This window comes from Oncorhynchus clarkii, chromosome 12 (assembly GCF_045791955.1).
Source record: "Oncorhynchus clarkii lewisi isolate Uvic-CL-2024 chromosome 12, UVic_Ocla_1.0, whole genome shotgun sequence".
Taxonomy (NCBI): Eukaryota; Metazoa; Chordata; class Actinopteri; order Salmoniformes; family Salmonidae; genus Oncorhynchus; species Oncorhynchus clarkii.
The window spans coordinates 85,400,181-85,422,327 of record NC_092158.1 but is presented as its reverse complement, the minus strand read 5'-3'; the positions used below and the strand labels follow the sequence as shown (position 1 = coordinate 85,422,327).

The following is a 22,147-nucleotide window of genomic DNA, read 5'->3' as shown; positions in this document are numbered from 1 at the left end:
CAAACGTTGTTTAGAATCAATCATCAAGGTGTTTTTCACATATCTCTTCATTGATACATCGTTCTTGGACACATGGTTTCTCCCCTATATCAAATGGAAAAGTACGAGCAGCTGGCAATTGCGCACCGAATTCCACGCAGGACACCAGGCGGACACTTGGAAAATGTAGTCTCTTATGGTCAATCTTCCAATGATATGCCTACAAATACGTCACAATGCTGCTAAGACCTTGGGCGAACGACAGAAAGTGTAGGCTCATTCCTTGCGCAATCACAGCCATATAAGGAGACAATGGAAAACAGAGCTTCAGAAATTCTGCTAATTCCTGGTTGATGCATCATCTTGGTTTCGCCTGTAGAATGAGTTCTGGGGCACTTACAGACAAAATCTTTGCAGATTCTGAAACTTCAGAGTGTTTTCTTTCCAAAACTGTCAAGAATATGCATAGTCGAGCATCTTTTCGTGACAAAATATCGCGCTTAAAACGGGAACGTTTTTTATCCAAAAATGAAATAGCGCCCCTAGAGATCTAACAGGTTAATGCAACCGCTGTGTCAGACTTATTTACGGAAAAAGCAAACCATGCAATAATCTGAGTACGGCGCTCAGACGCCAAATCCACCCAAAGAGATATCCGCCATGTTGGAGTCAACAGAAGTCAGAAACAGCATTATAAATATTCACTTACCTTTAATGAACTTCATCAGAATGCACTCCCAGGAAACCCCTGTTCCACAATAAATGTTAGTTTTGTTCGATAATGTCCATCATTTATGTCCAAATTCCTCCTTGTTGTTCGGCGTTCGGTACACAATCGAAACTCACTACGCGTGTGCAGGTCCAGCGGACGAGAAGTCCAAAAAGTTATAACACAGTCTATAGAAACATGTCAAACGAAGTATAGAATCAATCTTTCGGATGTTTTTAACATAAATCTTCAATAACGTTCCAACCGGAGAATTCCTGTGTCTGTAGAATTGCAATGGAACAGAGCTCGCTCTCACGTGAACGTGCGAGACTGAGCTCATGGCTCTCTGGCAGACCTCTGCCTCATTCCCCTCTCATTAGCCCTCACTTCACAGTAGAAGCATCAAACAAGGTTCTAAAGACTGTTGACATCTAGTGGAAGCCTTAGGAAGTGCAATTTGACCCTATAGACACTGTGTATTCGATAGGCCAAGAGTTGAAAAACTACAAACCTCAGATTTCCCACTTCCTGGTTTGATTTTTTTCTCAGGTTATTGCCTGCCATATGAGTTCTGTTAGACTCACAGACATCATTCAAACAGTTTTAGAAACGTCAGAGTGTTTTCTAACCAAATATAATAATTATATATTCTAGCTTTTATGGCTGAGTAGCAGGCAGTTAATGTGAACACGCTTTTCATCGAAAATTCCCAATGCTGCCCCCTACCCTCGTAATATCTTTTTAAACTTTAGTTTATTCTTGAAGACACAGCTGTGTATTATTGTGATCGCCTCCACAGTAATACAAACCAGAACTGGGCCTGTACTAAAACTCAATCCTTCCTTGTACAGTTGAAGTTAGAAGTATATACCAGGAGGGGGCGATCTGAGTCTGAATGTAAATCTAAATATCAAACATACTATGATCAAATGATTACAACATACCAGTGGAGTCTGCTGAGGGGAGGATGGCTCATAATAATTGGCTGTAACGGATCGAATGGAATGGCATCAAACACATGCAAACCATGTGTTTGATGTACTTGATGCCATTCCACTAATTCCGCTCCAGCCGTTACCATGAGCCTGTCCTCCCCAATTAAGGTGCCACCAACCTCCTGTGCAACATACACTACCGGTCAAAAGTTTTTAGAACACCTACTCATTCAAGGATTTTTCTTTATTTTTACTATTTTCTACATAATAGTGAAGGCACCAAAGCTGTGAAATAACACATTGAATCGTGTAGAAACCAGAAAAGTGTTAAACAAATCTAAATATATTTTATATTTCATATTCTTCAAATAACCACCCTTTGCCTTGATGACAGCTTTGCACACTCTTTCCAAATCATGTACGATCAATTGAATTTACCACAGGTGGACTCCAAGTTGTTGATTTTAATACCTAAAGGGGTCCTAGAATTCCAAATCAAATAGCTAAATGATCCATAGTATGAAGGTCTTAAAACAATTCCATGTGTCAGCTTAGCACCCCAACCTTTACAAAAACTGAATACCCATGTGAATCAAACACTATTGCCACATATGGCCGTCATTGATTTAATGTAATATAATAATATCAATCAAAGAACTGCTCCATAAAATAAAACTTATATTTGATACACTGGCACAATAAGTGGCTATGTCACTATTACATGTACACCTTGAGTCTACACCAAAACTTTTCTCAACAGTACCAGTATACGTAGTATACAGTACCCCCCCCCCCCCAAAGGTGCGGACTCCGGCCGCAAACTTGAACCTATAAGGGGAGGGTCCGGGTGGGCATCTCATCTCGGTGGAGGCTCCGGACCGCGGATCATCACTGCAGGCTCCGGGCCATGGATCATCACTGGAGGCGTCGGGCCATGGTTCATCACTGGAGGCTCCGGGCAAATCATCATCACTGGAGACTTCGTGCCATGGATCATCACTGGAGGCTTCGGGCCATGGTTCATCACTGGAGGCTCCGGGCAAATCATCATCACTGGAGACTTCGTGCCATGGATCATCACTGGAGGCTTTGTTCCATGGATCATCACTGGAGGCTTTGTACCATGGATCATCACTGGAGGCTTTGTACCATGGATCACCACTGGAGGCTTAGGCCATGGATCATCACTGGAGGCCGGGTGCGTAGAGCTGGCACAGGACGCACCGGGCTGGGGAGACGGACTGGAGGCCTGGTGTGTGGAGCTGGCACAGGGCTTACCAGGCTTGGTAGACGCACAGGAGACTGGGTGTGTGGAGCTGGCACAGGATATACTGGGCCGTGGAGACGCACCTGAGGTCTGGAGCGCAGAGCAGGCACAAACCGTCCTGGCTGGATGCTCACCCTAGCCCGGCAACTGCGGGGAGCTGGCACAGGACGCACTGGGCTGTGAAGGCACATCGGAGACACAGTGCGCAGAGCCGGCGCAGGATATCCTGGGCCGAAGAGACGCACCGGAGACCAGGAGCGCTGAGCCGACACAATCCGTCCTGGCGAAAGCCAACTCTAGCACGGCAAATGTGTGGAGCTGGAACAGATGGCACCAGGCTGTGGATGCGTACCGGAGACACAGTACGTGTAACCGCAAAGCAAGGTGCCTGAAGGGTCACACGCTCCTCAAAGCAACTGTCTTGCTCCAGACTCCAACCTCTTCAAACTCTTTCGTCCCTCTCCACTGCCAACCACTCCTCCTGCAAACGGTCCAAGAATTCCTCCTCTGTCTCGGACTAACCCCTCAGCACCGACGCCCACATCATCTACCCCCCCAAAAAAATGTTTTTGGGGGCTGCCTCTCGGGTTTCCGTTGTGTCCTCTCCTCCTGACCACGCTGCTTGGTCCGTTTGTGGTGGGATTTTCTGTTGCGTCCGTCATTGAATGAGACCAAGGTGCAGCGTTGTAAGTGTACATCTTTCTTTATTTTGATGAACACCAAAAAAAAATAAAAATATAAATGAACGCAAAGTTCTGCAGGCTATACAGCAACTAACAAAATCAAGATCCCACAACTGAAGGTGGGAAAAAGGGCTGCCTAAGTATGATCCCTAATCAGAGACAACGATAAAACCCTGCCTCTGATTGGGAACCATACTAGGCCAACAAATAAATAGAAACAGATTTGCCCACCCAAGTCACACCCCGACCTAACCAAATAGAGAATAAAAAGGCTCTCTAAGGTCAGGGCGTGACACTGTTGTTCAGACACATCCTTTATGAGAGAGCAGAAGGACTCAAAAGTAATGGAAAAAACACTGATATCAGTATTATCCCCACAAAATAATCCACATACATTACAACAGTGAAAAGCACATAAATTACATGAACTCAAAGTCAATTTTACAGAATTTAGTTCATATTAGCAATTACATTTTGAGTATTTTTATCGGACAGAATTAAATTAAACTTCTTAGGGCTGCAATCCCGTTACCGGGATCGATATGACAACAGCCAGTGAAAGTGCAGAGCGCCATATTCAAACAACAGAAATCTCATAATTAAAATTCCTCAAACATACATGTATCTTATACCATTTTAAAGGTAATCTTGTTGTTAATCCCACCAAAGTGTCCGTTTTCAAACAGGCTTTACAGCGAAAGCACCACAAACGATTATGTTAGGTCACCACCAAATCACAGAAAAATTCAGCCATTTTTCCAGCCAAAGAGAGGAGTCACAAAAAGCACAAATAGAGATAAAATTAATCACTAACCTTTGTTGATCTTCATCAGATGACACTCATAGGACTTCATGTTACACAATACATACATGTTTTGTTCGAGTGCATATTTATATAAAAAAATCTCAGTATACATTGGCGCATTACGTTCACTTGTTTCAAAAACATCCGGTGATATTGCAGAGAGCAACATCATTTTACAGAAATACTCATTATAAATGTCGATGAAAATACAATTGTTAGACATGGAAATATAGATACACTTTTCCTTAATGCAACCGCTGTGTCAGATTTCAAAATAACTTTACGCAAAAAGCAAACCATGCAATAATCTGAGTACAGTTTTCAAACAACAAAGCAGCCAAAAAGATATCCGCCATATCGGGTAGTCAACAGAAGTCATAAATAGCATTATAAATATTAACTTACCTTCGATGATCTTCATCAGAATGCACTCCCAGGAATCCCAGTTCCACATTTAATGTTTAATTTAGTTCGATAATGTCCATCATTTATGTCCAAAGAGCTACTTTTGTTAGCACGATTGGTAAACAAATCCAAAAGTCATGAAACGCGTTCCCTAGTTGCAGATGAAATGTCAAAAAGTTCCATTCCTGTCTGTAGAAACATGTCAAACGATGTATGGAATCAATCTTTAGGATGTTTTTAACATAAAACGTCAATAATGTTCCAACCGGATAATTCCATTGTCTTCAGAAGTGTGATGGAACAGAGATCCCTCTCATGTGAACGCGCATGGTCAGAGCATGGTCAGCTCATGGCAGACCTTACTCATTCCCTTCTCATTTGGTCCCACTTCACAGTAGAATCCTCAAACAAGTTTCTAAAGACGGTTGACATCTAGTGGAAGCCTTAGGAAGTGCAACATTACCAATATCCCACTGTGTATTCAATAGGGGCTGGGTTGAAAATGGACCAACCTCAGATTTCCCACTTCCTGTTTGGAGTTCTTCTCAGGTTTTTGACTGCCATATGAGTTCTGTTATACTCACAGAAATCATCCAAACAGTTTTAGAAACTTCAGAGTGTTTCCTATCCAAATCTAATCATATGCATATATTAGCAACTGGGACTGAGGAGCAGGCAGTTTACTCTGGGCACCTCTGGGCACCTTTCATCCAAGCTACTCAATACTGCCCCTGCAGCCATAAGAAGTTTTAATGTGATCAGCAAACAGAAATATACTAAAACTAAAAACAGTAATGGATCAATTATAGGTCCTTATGGGAACTCCCCATAGATTCACAAGAGGGTTTAGCAGTAAGAGATATATCTAATTCAATAGAACTTGTATTGTTCCACATAGGGAAATGTTCTTGTTTTTGTGTTGTTCAGCATTGTAGAAACTATAAAACACAACTAGTCTGAACATCCTATATGTAAAATCTGAAATTCATCGAGCAGAATAAAGGACAGGGAGGGGAGATAATGAAGGAAGGTATTTATGTTTTTAAATTTGATAAATATCTGTTTTTGCTTTGTCATTATGGGGTACTGTATATAGATTGTTGAGTGAAAACAATAATTTAATACATTTTAGAATAAGGCTGTAACGTAACAAATTGTGGAAAAAGTCAAGGGGTCTGAATACTTTCCGAATGCACAGTATATAGCGCGTTTCAAGGCCCCAAAACTTCTTATTGATACACCGGCACAATAAGGGGCTTTGTCACTATTACATGAACACCTTGAGTCTTCACCAAAACTTTTCTCAACAGTACCAATATACGTAGTATTTTAGACCACTAGATCTACGGTGAGAAACATTTAACACCATAGAGACGCAAATGTGTTTCTATTCACATAGATCCAAGGTCTCCTCCCATTTCAATAGTCTGATATAACTGCCCTCCACAGACCATCTCCCTCAGTCACGACGACCACTCCCAGTCTGTGCTTCTACTTTTACAGAATTTTAGATCCATCCCACAATAAGAGTTCTATAATGTATGTTCCTCCTGGCTCTCATCTCAGGTGAGTTATATCTTTCCAGTGTAGGAAACAGGAGAGGAGCTGTGCTAATTGGCTGGTGGGTGATAGACATCTAAACTCTCTGTCTGTTTTTCAGCTGTCCAGGGGCAGTCACTCACCTCCTCTGAGCCAGTGGTGAACAGACCGGGAGAGTCAGTTACACTGGCTTGTGCTGGGTCTGGACTACCACTGAGCTGGTTACACTGGATTTTGGATTTTTTAAACAAGCCTTAGAAAGTTGTTTGCAATTTCAGTTAAATACAGCTGAAAAGAGATAACAAATAATACAACAACATTGTGGTTAAACTCAAATATAGTAATTGATTAAAAAAAACATTATTTTAATACAATGTTTAAAAAGGTATAATTTTGTAAATTACACTGTAAATAGGACTGATGGAGTTATGTCACACATGCAGCTAACACAGATGTCACAGCTTTCTTCTATCTCCTCCTCTGACGAAGAGGTGGAACAAGGATTGGACCAAAATGCAGCGTGTAGATTGCGATCCATGTTTATTTAAACTAACGTAAAACACGAATCGATACAAACACTACAAAAACAATAAACGTAACGAACGAAACGAAAACCGAAACAGCCTATACTTGTGTAAACTAACAAAGACAGGAACAAGGACACTAAGGACAATCACCCACGAAACACTCAAAGAATATGGCTGCCTAAATATGGTTCCCAATCAGAGACAACGATAAACACCTGGCTCTGATTGAGAACCACTCTAGACAGCCATAGACTAAGCTAGAGAACCCTACTAAGCCACAAACCCAATACCTAACAAAACCCCAGGACAAAACACACCACATACAAAAACCCATGCCACACCCTGGCCTGACCAAATAAATGAAGATAAACACAAAATACCTCGACCAGGGCGTGACAACAGATTTATACGGATATATAGAATTTTGCATAAAATAATGATTATTTGTCTCTCTGAAATGAAACCATCAAGTGATTTTAAACAAATACAAGTCTGTCATTGAACAACCCATGCCTGTCACGTTCTGACCTTTATTTCCTTTGTTTTGTCTTTATTTAGTATGGTCAGGACGTGAGTTGGGGTGGGCAGTCTGTGTTTGTTTTTCTATGTTTGGTTTCTGTTTCGGCCTAGTATGGTTCTCAATCAGAGGCAGATGTCGTTAGTTGTCTCTGATTGAGAATCATACTTAGGTAGCCTGGGTTTCACTTTTGGTTTGTGGGTGTTTGTTTCCGTGTGTGTGTTTGTCGTTTCGGTTTTTGTAGATTTCACGTTATCGTTTACTGTTTTTGTTTGGGTGTTCATTTGTCTTTATTAAAAGCATTATGGACACTTACCACGCTGTGCTTTGGTCTTCCTCTCCTTCACCAGAAGAAAGCCGTTACAATGCCACAATTTAATAGTAAAAAAACACACTATTCTCGTTCATAAGTTCTTTAAATGCAACCTCTGTGTCTGATTTCAAAAAAACTTTACGGAATAAGCCAGCCATGCAATAATCTGAGACGGCGCTCAGAAAAATTAGTCACAATAGCCGCCATGTTGACATCAACATAAATCAAATCAAATCAAATGTATTTGTCACATACACATGGTTAGCAGATGTTAATGCGAGTGTAGCGAAATGCTTGTGCTTCTAGTTCCGACAATGCAGTAATAGCCAACGAGTAATCTAATCTAACAATCCAAAATTACTACTTTATACCTTTATACAAGTGTAAAGGGATAAAGAATATGTACATAAAGATATATGAATGAGTGATGGTACAGAACGGTATAGGCAAGATGCAGTAGATGGTATCGAGTACAGCATATACAGTGCCTTGCGAAAGTATTTGGCCCCCTTGAACTTTGCAACCTTTTGCCACATTTCAGGCTTCAAACATAAAGATATAAAACTGTATTTTTTTGTGAAGAATCAACAACAAGTGGGACACAATCATGAAGTGGAACGACATTTATTGGATATTTCAAACATTTTTAACAAATCAAAAACTGAAAAATTGGGCGTGCAAAATTATTCAGCCCCTTTACTTTCAGTGCAGCAAACTCTCTCCAGAAGTTCAGTGAGGATCTCTGAATGATCCAATGTTGACCTAAATGACTAATGATGATAAATACAATCCACCTGTGTGTAATCAAGTCTCCGTATAAATGCACCTGCACTGTGATAGTCTCAGAGGTCCGTTAAAAGCGCAGAGAGCATCATGAAGAACAAGGAACACACCAGGCAGGTCCGAGATACTGTTGTGAAGAAGTTTAAAGCCGGATTTGGATACAAAAAGATTTCCCAAGCTTTAAACATCCCAAGGAGCACTGTGCAAGCGATAATATTGAAATGGAAGGAGTATCAGACCACTGCAAATCTACCAAGACCTGGCCGTCCCTCTAAACTTTCAGCTCATACAAGGAGAAGACTGATCAGAGATGCAGCCAAGAGGCCAATGATCACTCTGGATGAACTGCAGAGATCTCCAGCTGAGGTGGGAGACGAAAGCCATTTCTTAAAGATATCCATAAAAAGTGTTGTTTAAAGTTTGCCACAAGCCACCTGGGAGACACACCGAACATGTGGAAGAAGGTGCTCTGGTCAGATTAAACCAAAATTGAACTTTTTGGCAACAATGCAAAACGTTATGTTTGGCGTAAAAGCAACACAGCTCATCACCCTGAACACACCATACCCACTGTCAAACATGGTGGTGGCAGCATCATGGTTTGGCCCTGCTTTTCTTCAGCAGGGACAGGGAAGATGGTTAAAATTGATGGGAAGATGGATGGAGCCAAATACAGGACCATTCTGGAAGAAAACCTGATGGAGTCTGCAAAAGACCTGAGACTGGGACAGAGATTTGTCTTCCAACAAGACAATGATCCAAAACATAAAGCAAAATCTACAATGGAATGGTTCAAAAATAAACATATCCAGGTGTTAGAATGGCCAAGTCAAAGTCCAGACCTGAATCCAATCGAGAATCTGTGGAAAGAACTGAAAACTGCTGTTCACAAATGCTCTCCATCCAACCTCACTGAGCTCGAGCTGTTTTGCAAGGAGGAATGGGAAAAAATGTCAGTCTCTCGATGTGCAAAACTGCTAGAGACATACCCCAAGCGACTTACAGCTGTAATCGCAGAAAAAGGTGGCGCTACAAAGTATTAACTTAAGGGGGCTGAATAATTTTGCACGCCCAATTTTTCCGTTTTTGATTTGTTAAAAAAGTTTTAAATATCCAATAAATGTCGTTCCACTACACGGCATGTAGTTTGCCCCAGTGATGCGTTGTGCAGACCTCACTACCCTCTGGAGAGCCTTACGGTTGCGGGCGGAGCAGTTTCCGTACCAGGCCCGACAGGATACAGCCCGACAGGATGTTCTCGATTGTGCATCTGCAGAAGTTTATGCTTTTGGTGACAAGCCAAATTTCTTCAGCCTCCTGAGGTTGAAGAGGCGCTGCTGCGCCTTCTTCACGACGCTGTCTGTGTGGGTGGACCAATTCAGTTTGTCCGTGATGTGTACACCGAGGAACTTAAAACTTACTACCCTCTCCACTACTGTCCCATCGATGTGGATAGGGGCGTGCTCCCTCTGCTGTTTCATGAAGTCCACAATCACCTCCTTTGTTTTGTTGACGTTGAGTGTGAGGTTATTTTCCTGACACCACACTCCGAGGGCCCTCACCTCCTCCCTGTAGGCCGTCTCGTCGTTGGTGTTAATCAAGCCTACCACTGTAGTCCCGTCCGCAAACTTGATGATTGAGTTGGAGGCGTGCGTGGCCACGCAGTCGTGGGTGAACAGGGAGTACAGGAGAGGGCTCAGAATGCACCCTTGTGGGGCCCCGGTGTTGAGGATCAGCGGGGTGGAGATGTTGTTACCTACCCTCACCACCTAGGGGTGGGCCGTCAGGAAATCCAGTACCCAGTGGCACAGGGCGGGGTCGAGACCCAGGGTCTCGTGCTTGATGACGAGTTTGGAGGGTACTATGGTGTTAAATGCTGAGCTGTAGTCAATTAACATTATTCTCACGTAGGTATTTCTCTTGTCCAGATGGGTTAGGGCAGTGTGCAGTGTGTGTTTGCAATTGCGTCGTCTGTGGACCTATTTGGGCGGTAAGCAAATTGGAGTAGGTCTAGGCTGTCAGGTAGGGTGGAGGTTATATGGTCCTTGACTAGTCTCTCAAAGCACTTCATGATGACGGAAGTGAGTGCTACGGGGCAGTAGTCGTTTAGCTCAGTTACCTTAGCTTTCTTGGGAACAGGGACAATGGTGGCCCTCTTGAAGCATGTGGGAACAGCAGACTGGGATAAGGATTGATTGAATATGTCCGTAAACACACCAGCCAGCTGGTCTGCGCATGCTCTGTGGACACGGCTGGGGATGCCGTCTGGGCCTGCAGCCTTGCGAGGGTTAACACGTTTAAATGTTTTACTCACGTCGGCTGCAGTGAAGGAGAGTTCGCAGGTTTTGGTTGCGGGCCGTGTCAGTGGCACTGTATTGTCCTCAAAGCGGGCAAAAAAGTTATTTAGTCTATCTGGGAGCAAGAAATCCTGGTCCGTGACGGGGCTGGTTTTCTTTTTGTAATCCGTGATTGACTGTAGACCCTGCCACATACCTCTTGTGTCTGAGCCGTTGAATTGCGACTCTACTTTGTCTCTATACTGACGCTTAGCTTGTTTGATTGCCTTGCGGAGGGAATAGCTACACTGTTTGTATTCGGTCATTTTTCCGGTCACCTTGCCCTGGTTAAAAGCAGTGGTTCGCGCTTTCAGTTTCACACGAATGCTGCTATCAATCCACGGTTTCTGGTTTGGGAATGTTTTAATCGCTGCTATGGGAACGACATCGTCAATGCACTTTCTAATGAACTCGGTCACCGAATCAGCATATTCGTCAATGTTGTTGTTGGATGCAATGTGGAACATATCCCAATCCACGTGATCGAAGCAGTCTTGAAGCGTGGAATCAGATTGGTCGGACCAGCGTTGAACAGACCTGAGCGCGGGAGCTTCTTGTTTTAGTTTCTGTCTGTAGGCAGGGAGCAACAAAATGGAGTCGTGGTCAGCTTTTCCGAAAGGAGGGCGGGGGAGGGCCTTATATGCGTTGCGGAAGTTAGAATAACAATGATCCAGGGTTTTACCAGCCCTGGTTGCGCAATCGATATGCTGATACAATTTAGGGAGTCTTGTTTTCAGATTAGCCTTGTTAAAATCCCCAGCTACAATGAATGCAGCCTCAGGATATGTGGTTTCCAGTTTGCAAAGAGTCAAATAAAGTTCGTTCAGGGCCATCGATGTGTCTGCTTGGGGGGGGAATATATACGGCTGTAATTATAATCGAAGAGAATACCCTTGGTAGATAATGCGGTCGACATTTGATTGTGAGGAATTCTAAGTCAGGTGAACAGAAGGACTTGAGTTCCTGTATGTTGTTATGATCACACCACGTCTCGTTAATCATAAGGCATATCCCCCCGCCCCTCTTCTTACCAGAAAGATGGTTGTTTCTGTCGGCGCGATGCGTGATGAAACCAGCTGGCTGCACCGACTCCGTTAGCGTCTCTCGAGTGAGCCATGTTTCTGTGAACCAAAGAACGTTACAGTCTCTGATGTCTCTCTGGAATGCTACTCTTGCTCGGATTTCATCAACCTTGTTGTCAAGAGACTGGGCATTGGCGAGTAGTATGCTAGGGAGTGGTGCTCGATGTGCCCGTCTCCGGAGCTTGACCAGAAGACCGCTTCTTTTGCCTCTTTTAGGACGTCGTTGTTTTGGGTCGCCGGCTGGGATCCGTTCCGTTGTCCTGGGTGGAAGGCAGAACACAGGATCCGCTTCGCGAAAGTCATATTCCTGGTCGTAATGATGGTGAGTTGACGTTGCTATTATATTCAGTAGTTTTTCCCGACTGTATGTAATGAAACCTAAGATTACCTGGGGTACCAATGTAAGAAATAACACGTAAAAAACAAAATACTGCATAGTTTTCTAGGAACGTGAGGTGGCCATCTCTGTCGGCGCCGGAAGTAATTGACAAGAAAAGACCATGATAAATATTCCCTTACCTTTGATGATCTACATCAGAAAGCACTCCAGGAATCCCAGGTCCACAATAAATGTTTGTTTTGTTCGATAATGTCCGTTATTTATGTCCAAATACCTTCTTTTGTTAGCCCGTTTGGTATACATATTCAAACGCTCATTCTGGCCAGCGTTACGTCGGACAAACTTCAAAAAGTTATATTACAGGTCGAAGAAACGTTTCAAACTAAGTACAGAATCAATCATTAGGATGTTTTTAACATATAGCTTCAATAAAGTCCCAACAGGAGTATTCTTTTGTGTCTTCATGAGCAATGGAACGCAAGTGGATGCCATGAAAAATGCGTGTGATCAGAAAATGTCTGACTGCCAGACACAGGAATGATTCTGCTCTCATTCACTCCCACAACACAGCAGAGGTCTCATTCAAATTTCTATAGATGGGTGACATCTAGTGGAACCCCTAGGCAGTGCAACATCATTAATATCTCAAGTAGATTTCATTGGGGACTGCAGTGAATACATACAACGCTCAGATTTCTCACTTCCTGTTTTGATTTCTCCTCAGGATTCTGCTTGACACATGAGTTGTGTTATAGTCACAGACATCATTCAAACAGTTTTAGAAACTTTTGAGTTTTCTATCCAATACTAATAATAATATGCATATATTAGCAACTGAGACGGAGGAGCAGGCCATTTACTTTGGGCAACTTATTCATCCAAGCTACTCAATACTGCCCCCCAGCCATAAGAAGTTAAGAAGGTTAATATTGCCCCCTCCTGGGAGATACATAAAACTCCTACTGTTTAAGGGGTGGGGGAATTTTGGTGGTTTGTATCACTGTGGAGGCGAGCACAATAATACACAGCTGTGTCCTCAGTCTGCAGAGTCTGTCCTTTTAAAAACAATGTGTTGCTGGAAGTGGCACCAGTGATGCTGAACTTGTTCATATTTATAAGTTATGCTTCATTATTGATACAGTACATCCAATCTACTCCAGTGTTTTCCCTACAGGCTGGCAAATCCAATTTGTACTAGAGCTAGTAACAGCGTATGAAACCTTACATGAGCTGGTCAGTAGTTGACCTGGCTGGTCAGTATTGGAGGCTAGCTACAGCAATAGAGATGGAGGGAACATGGTTTGTGTTGAAGGTGAACTGGTGGGTTTTGCTCTTCTCTACTCTCCAGGACTCAGAGGGACATACTAATACAGAGTTGTTTTATAGGGAGAGGTAGAGGAGGTGAAAGGAAGAGAGGGGATAGGTGAAATTAGCATTGGACCAGAGGGTTGGTTTTCATTGATGGAGGGGAAAGGGGAGAGGGGTTATACTGTAGAGGCCGGCATACTGGAGCTCTTATCATGTCATCTTAATTAGAGGGTCCACAGTTTGTAACTTGTGAGGTTGGAGCTTGTGATTATATATTATATTATGGAGAAGGTTGGAGCTATACTGTATATTGAGCATAGATATTATCTCTAACACTCTTTCAAAGATAACCATGTAGTATAAACTAAATTAATCATTCCATGGGTGGGATTTTACTTGTTAAGAAGTGTAATATCTGTGTTGTTGTTTGTGTCACACTGCTTTGCTTTATCTTGGCCAAGTCGCAGTTGTAAATGAGAACTGTTCTACCTGGTTAAATAAAGGTGAAATAAATAAATACTTGTTTTTTTTAAATATCACACCTCCTGATTGATACATGTAACTCCAACTGTTTAAGGAATGAGTGAGTGTTTGTGCATGTCTGTCCCTGGTTTGTATCACTGTGAGTCTCGGGCACAATAATACACAGCTGTGTCTTCAGTCTGCAGGTTCTGTCCTGTTAAAGTCACTATCTTGTTAGAGGAGTCTAAAGTGAGGCTGAACTTGTTTTTCAGTGAATCCTTGTAGATTGTGTTTCCAGTACATATTTGCCCAATCCACTCCAGTCCTTTCCCTGCAGGTTGTCGGATCCAAGCTGTCCAATAGCTAGTAACAGAATATGAGACCTTACAGGAGATGGTCAGTGGTTGACCTGGCTGGACAGTCATAGAGGCTGGCTGAGTGAGTTCTTCACAGTGTACACCTGTGGGAAGAGAAGTAAGGAAGAGATAATTACAAGCTCCAAATAGTGTCAAATCACATCAGTCTAATTACGTTTTCATTAATGTATTATTTCCCCCAGATTCAAAGACTCACAGGAGGCAGCTGCCAGTAGCAGCAGCAGAGTTTCAGGGAACATGGTTTGTGTTGAAGATGAACTGGTGGAAGATGCTCTTCTCTACTCTCCAGGACTCAGAGGGATGTTCCGTGGAACACACAATGAGAGACTGTTTATATAGAGGTGGAGAGAGTGAGAGAAGACTAGTGACAAGTGATATTTGCATGAGATAGTGAAACAGGGAGAAAATAACTGCCAATGTTAGTGAAAAATGGTGGGGGTTAGAAAAGGTCTCAATTATGGGACACAAATGACATGGATAGTTTATTGCATTGTTGGTAATCCTAATATGTTGAAAAAATGGATTGACATTTTGATCATTGTTAAATCATTGTTCAGTATGCCGGCCTTTAAAACGTATTTCCATGGATGTGCTTGTGAACATTGTCATTAAACAACAATCTGAGGGTATTGATGCTGCTTGTGCTGAATGGGGAAGTCTTTTTTTGAACAGCTCTCTCACCACTCTCTCTCAATATACTGGGCCCAGTAATACACTGCTGTGTCCTCACTCTTCAGGCTGTTCATCTGTAGGTACAGCTTACTGCTGGAGTCATCTCTAGAGATGGTGAATCTACCCTGGACTGACTGAGAATAGAATGGACTCGAACCACCAGTGTGTATAAAGGCAACAAGTCCAAATTCCATCCAAGCCGTATGGTATCTACTGAATGTGAACCCAGAGGCTGTACAGGTCAGTTTGTGGGATTCTCCAGGTTTTTTTAACCATTGGTCCAGACTCAGTCATTGTCTGACCATGAACACCTGTGGAAATAGAAAGTAGAGATCATGTTGAAGTAAATAAAACCTGATTGACATTACTTTGATAAACATTGTTATTATCCTCACCTGTTAGATAGTGTCATGACGTTGGCCTGTGGGTAAGGTTTATGACCCCCCCCATAAATACCTTTCTCCCTTCCCTCTCACTTGACTCTACAGAGGGACTCTTGAATAGCCTTTGTTAAACATAGAGAGTCTGGGAACATCAAACAAGTGGAGGGAAAGGAACTATATTTCGGTAATAGAACCAGTTGAAAATATGCATTGGTACTTAATGAATATGATGCCAGTTCGGTTGTCATCTGAGACATTATGACGGATGACAGGACCACATAAACTGTATCTGGGAAAGTCTACACATTATAGTTATTTGATTCACATGGAATTGTTGTGCAATTCAATTGATTAATTATACAATTTTTTTGTGAAAAGATTCAATGTAATTTTAGCTTCCAAATGAGAGATTTGGGTTTTCATAAGGATAGGGCTCTGCTCAATCAGTGGCCCACCCCTGTGAAGAGACGTGGGTTATAAACTATGAAACACACCCTTCTCCCTCCACTATATAAGCCCTTAATGAAAATATTACCTCCTCTTCCGAGGACGATAGAACGACGGTCCATACGTTGAAAAGGACTAACATTTCAACTACAGAACTAAGCCAACCTTAGCGTGAGCTTTGGTTGTGAATGGTATAAACCTTGAACTCTTACTCACTAAAGAAGTGAGACCTCCTAGCCGTTGAGTTAGCAACAGCAGCTGTAAACGTGGGCTAGGAAAGGACGGACAGAGTCTCCCATCTACCACACAACAACGACACTGCAACATTTCCCGTTCACCACCAAGGAAAAATCTTCAAAGAACAAAGGACTGTTGGGCAACACGGCCTTCCATCTACCACCAACCTACCGAAGCGCAGCTCAGAGTAAATAGTTATTGCATTTTCCTTTTCCAAATGGGCAGTAATTTAGAATGCGTAAGATTCTGTATTTACGATAGAGTAGCTGCCTACGGCCCGATAGAGACATAGCTTCTCCCTTTGTTCCTCAAGTCTTCCCGCTCTTTCACTCAAACCCAACCCCCTTTCTTTGTATAACCAGCTGTCATATCTGTTCCGTCCGCTAGGGACGTTTTCCTTTATGACATAATTTGTAATCAAGGTATGATTAATTCTGTGTATATGTAATTCTGTGTGATTAGTTAGGTATTTAGTAAATAAATAATTAAACCCAATTTTGTATTGCTGATTCAACTTGTTAGCCAGGATTCTTGAAGATAACCAAGAATTTACAACTTTCAGATGAGACTGAAATAAGGTGACGATTAATATTGACTGCTATTGATGTAAAATATTACTAGGTCTTTAAGAGTTTATTCGAAAGATAACAGCTCTATAAATATTATTTTGTTGTGCCCCGACTATCTAGTTAATTACATTTACATGATTAGCTCAATCAGGTAATATTAATTACAGAGAAAGGATTTTATAGAATAGCATGTCATATCACTTAATCCGGCATAGCCAAAGACACGACAATGGACTGTCAGTAAGAAAACTCCTGTGGTAGGAAACATGGTGATTTGTTAAGTCCTCTAAAGGTAGTTGAGACAGTCCTCTGCAGAAACAGCCTCCAACACAGACATTAATCAAGATGGAGGACTGGAGAGATTTGCATGAGCTCCTTCCTCTTCACTGTAAGGGACAATCACAGGAGGCTTTGATATATCCCTACATTTTACCTGGTATGAGGTCATCTTGAGATGCTCTGTAATGGAATTTAACAACATTGACCCAGGAACAACTTAAAATGACTTATAACATATGACAGTTGAGTATTTCTACAACGTGTTTCTGTGTCATCAAAGTATATCAGAATGAGACCATCTGAATCCCTCAGTATTAATTTTGGGGAATAACAATTTTATTAAGCTATATAATAGAGACGGTATTCTGTTATCTGTATGTGATTTTATTCTGTGATATGTAATGATAGATAGGTAGGGCCTGTTTCAGGTTGTGGTTTCTCAATTTATGTTTTGAGGTAGGAGTTTAGCACGTTAGCACATAGGGTGCACCAATTCATGTCACCTTGTTAGTCAGTATGTGTTATACCTGTGCTGGTTTCCCATCTCATTAGTGGGAAGGTGTTTAACCTGTGCTGGCCCAGGTGATATTTATGAGTGGCTTGGCCAGTGCTCTAGTTGTCTTGAAAGATGTTGTTCCTATCTTTAATTTTGGTATGGGTTTTCTTTTGTGTCCCTCTTCTTGGGCAAATTTAGTGGGCGCTCATGGTGGGTGTCTTTTAGGTTCTAGTTGTTGTTGCTAGTCAACTTTCAGTAGAAAACTGGTAATGTTTTGTATCACTGAGTCTCGGGCATATTAATAAACAGCTGTGTCTTCAGTCTGAAAGTTCTTCCCTTGTAGAAACACTGTATTGCTGGAGGTGTTAACTGTGAAGCTGGTTTTGCTCTTTACTAAGTCTTTGGTTTCAGTGCCCCCACTACTGCATTTGTATCCCATCCATTCCAATGATTTTCCTTCAGGCTGTCGAATCCAGTGAAGACAATATCTTGTTATTGAAATCCTACAGGAGAGGGTGAGTGACACTGGCTTAACAACCATAGAACCTGGCTGAGTTAGAACATCAGAATGAACACCTGTTTGGAGAAGAAAACATGAAAACCATTCATTAGTATCACTGTGAACATGGAAATATGTATATTGAAGCTGTTAATGTTCCTTTTTGTTTATACTGTTGAGGAAGAGACTCACACAAGACAGCTGCCAGCAGCAGTAGAGATGCAGGGAACATGGTTTGTGTTGAAGCTGAACTGGTGGGAGCTGCCCTTCTCTACTCTCCAGGACTCAGAGGGATGTACTAGGACTCTCAGAGAGGTTTTATATATGGAGGAGGGAGAGAAAGGAAGAGGGGCTAGGTAGAAGAGGGGCTAGGTGGAATTTGGAGAGGGAGAGGACATATACAGTGCCTTCGGAAAGTATTCAGACCCCTTACTTTTTTCCACATTTTGTTATGTTGCAGCCTTATTCTAAAAATGATTAATTTGTTTTATTTTACTCATCAATCTACACACAATACCCCATAATGCCAAAGTAAAAACAGATTTTTAGAAATGTTTGCAAATATCATTTCCATAAGTATACAGACCCTTTACGCAGTACTTTGTTTCAAGCACCTTTGGCAACAATTACAGTCTTGAGTCTTCTTGGGTATGACGCTACAAGCTTGGCACATCTGTATTTGGGGAGTTTCTCACATTCATCTCTGCTGATCCTCAAGCTCTGTCAGGTTGGTCGGGGAGCATTGCTGGACATTGTTCGATCGGGATCAAGTCCAGGCTCTGGCTGGGCCACCCAAGGACATTCAGAGACTTGTCCCGAAGCCACTCCTGCATTGTATTGGCTGTGTGCTTAGGGTCGTTGTCCTTTTGGAAGTTGAACCGACACCCCAGTCTGAGGTCATGAGCACTCTGGAGCAGGTTTTCATCAAGCATCTCTCAAAACTTTGCTCCGTTCATCTTTGCCTCGATCCTGACTGGTCTCCCAGTCTCTGCCGCTGAAAAACACCCTCACAGCATGATGCTGCCACCTCCATGCTTCACCAAAAGGATGGTGCCAGGTTTCCTCTAGACTTGATGCATGGCATTCAGGCCAAAGAGTTCCATCTTGGTTTCATCAGACCAGAGAATCTTGTTTATCATAGTCTGAGGGTCTTTAGGTGTCTTTTGGCAAACTCCATGCAGGCTGTCATGTGCCTTTTACTGAGGAGTGGCTTCTGTCTGGCCGCTCAATCATAAAGGCCTGATTGGTGGAGTGCTGCAGAGATGGTTGTCCTTCTGGAAGGTTCTCCTATCTCTACAGAGGAACTCTAGAGCTCTGTCAGAGTGACCATTGGGTATCTTGGTTACCTCCCTGATCAAGGCCCTTCTCCCCTGATTGCTCAGTTTGGACGGGCGACCAGCTCTAGGAGAGTCTTGATGGAGGCCACTGTGTTCTTGGGGACCTTCAATTTTGCATGCATTTTTTGGTACCCTTCCCCAGATCTGTGCCTCGACACAACCCTGTCTCGGAGCTCTACGGACAATTCTTATGACCTCATCACTTGATTTTTGCTCTGACATGTACTGTCAACTGTGCCTTTCCAAATCATGTCAAATCAATTGAATGAATCACAGATGGACTCCAATCAAGTCTTAGAAACATTGCACGGATGATTAATGGAAACAGGATAACCTGAGATAAATTTAGAATCTCGTAGCAAAGGGTCTGAATGTCTATTTATATGAGTTATTTCTGTTATTTTGTTTTAATATATTAGTAAAATGTCTAAACCTGTTTTTGCTTCGTCATTATTTGGTATTGTGTGTAGATTGCTGAGGATTCTATTTTATTTTATGCATTTTAGAATAAGGCTGTAACGCAACAAAATGTGAGAAAAAGTCAAGTGGTCTGAATACTTTCTGAAGACACTTGTCATGTCTTTACAATCATTAACCTGTCTAGGACTGGGGTAGTGGGGCCCCCCCGCAACAGCCAGTGAAAGTGCAGGGCGCCAAATTCAAAACAACAAAAATCTCATAATTAAAATTCCTCAAACATACAGGTATTTTACACCATTTTAACGATACAATTCTCGTTAATTCAGCCACAGTGTCTGATTTCAAAAGGGATTTACAATTAAAGCACCACAAACGATTATGTTAGGTCACCACCAAGCCACAGAAAAACACAGCCATTTTTTCCAGCCAAAGAGAGAAGTCACAAAAAGCAGAAATAGAGATAAAATTAATCACTAACCTTTGATGATCTTCATCAGATGACACTCATAGGTCTTCGTGGTACACAATACATGTATGTTTTGTTTGATAGAGTTCATATTTATATTCAAAAAATCTGAGTTTACACTGGCGCGTTATGTTCAGTAGTTCTAAAACATGTGGTGATATTGCAGAGAGCCACATCAATTTACAGAAATACTCAAAGTAAACATTGATAAAGATACGACTATTTTACATGGAACTTTAGATAAACTTCTCCTTAATGCAACCGCTGTGTCAGATTTAAAAAAAACTTTACGGAGAAAGCAAACCATGCAATAATCTGAGTACAGCCTTTAGACAACAAAGCAGCCAAAAAGATACCCGCCATATTGGGTAGTCAAAATTACTCAGAAATAGCATTTTAAATATTCACTTACCTTTGATCTTCACCAGAATACACTCCCAGTAATCCAAGTTCCACCACAAATGTATTTGATTTGTTCATTAATGTCCATCAGTTATGTTCAAATATCTTCTTTTGTTAGGGCTTTTGGTAAACAAATTCAAAAGCGCGTTCAGGTCGCGCCGGACGTCGGAAGAAAAGTTCAAAAAGTTCCGTTACAGCCCGTAGAAACATGCCAAACTAAGTATGGAATAAATCTTTAGGATGTTTTTAACATAACACTTCATTAATGTTCCAACCGGACAATTTCTTTGTCTGTACAAATGAAGTGGAACGTTAGCTAACTTTCACGTGAGAGCGCCAGATCGAGGCTGTGCCAGACCACTCACTCAAAGAGCCCTTATGAGCCCCTTATGAGCCCCTCTAAATACTGCTGACATCTAGTGGAAGCCTTGGGAAGTGAAACATAACCAATACCACCCTGTATCTTCAATGGGGGCTGACTTGAAAAACGAAAAACCTCAGATTTCCCACTTCCTGGTTGGATTTTTCTCAGGTTTTCACCTGCCATATGAGTTCTGTTATACTCACAGACATCATTCAAACAGTTTTAGAAACTTCAGAGTTTTCTATCCAATACTAATAATAATATGCATATATTAGCATCTGGGACAGAGTAGGAGGCAGTTCACTCTGGGCACGCTATTCATCCAAAGGTGCAAATGCTGCCCCCTATCCCAAAAAGGTTAACTAGGAAGTCGGGGGACCAAGGAAAATATTCAGATTACAAAGTTATAATTTTCCTAATATAACATTTCAGATATTTTCATATCTGATCAAGAGTCTTCTGATTAATGAATTCTTCTTTACCTCACATTAGTCTCATTCCAAACGTCGTAAATTGTTGGTTATCTGCACGAACCCAGTCTTCACTATGAGTCATCCATACATCAATTGTCTTAAATCATTTATTTATTAACCTGTTAGGTTAAGTGGCAGCATATGTCCCTTTTTGCGTGTCCAAACTGATCCGCCTCCTACTCTGTCCCACATGCTAATATATGCATATTATTATTAGTATTGGATAGAAAACACTGAAGTTTCTAAAACTGTTTGAATGATGTCTGTGAGTATAACAGAACTCATATGGCAAGCAAGAACCTGAGAAGAAATCCAAACAGGAAGTGAGAAGTCGAATTTCAAAACAGAGCCGATTTAAATCCCTGATAGTTATAGATGTGCATGCACTTCCCAGGGCTTCCACTAGATGTCACCATATTCACATCCTAGTTGTAAGATTATAATGTAAAGGAGGGGCTCACGAGACCCCTTTTGGCGAGGGGTCTGGCAGAGCGCCTCAGTCTCATGAAGCGCGCTCCCGAGAGAGTATCCTCTCGCTCCAGGGCTTTTTTTCCAGACAATGAAATTCTCCGGTTGGAACCTTATTGATGTCATATGTTAAAAACATCACGATTGATTGCAGACATGTTTTGACTTGTTTCTACGACCTGTAACGGAAGTTTTTGTCATGGAGGAAATGGTCGCGCCTCCATGAAGATTGATTACTGGACTGAACACGCTAACAACAGGTGGCTTA

General features: G+C 42.0%; 1 protein-coding gene across 1 annotated transcript in view; it reads right to left on the bottom strand.

Moving 5' to 3' along the window:
• Nucleotides 1–14,676, bottom strand: part of LOC139421552 (uncharacterized) — a 112,116-nt gene extending 97,440 nt beyond the window's left edge. The window contains exons 1-2 of the mRNA XM_071172570.1: nt 14,564–14,676; nt 14,150–14,450 (exon numbers count right to left, since the gene is read on the bottom strand). Of these exons, the coding sequence (XP_071028671.1) occupies nt 14,150–14,450; nt 14,564–14,606 (344 nt within the window). The 5' untranslated portion in view covers nt 14,607–14,676. The remainder of the gene's footprint in view (nt 1–14,149; nt 14,451–14,563) is intronic.
• Nucleotides 14,677–22,147: the final 7,471 nt, after the last annotated feature.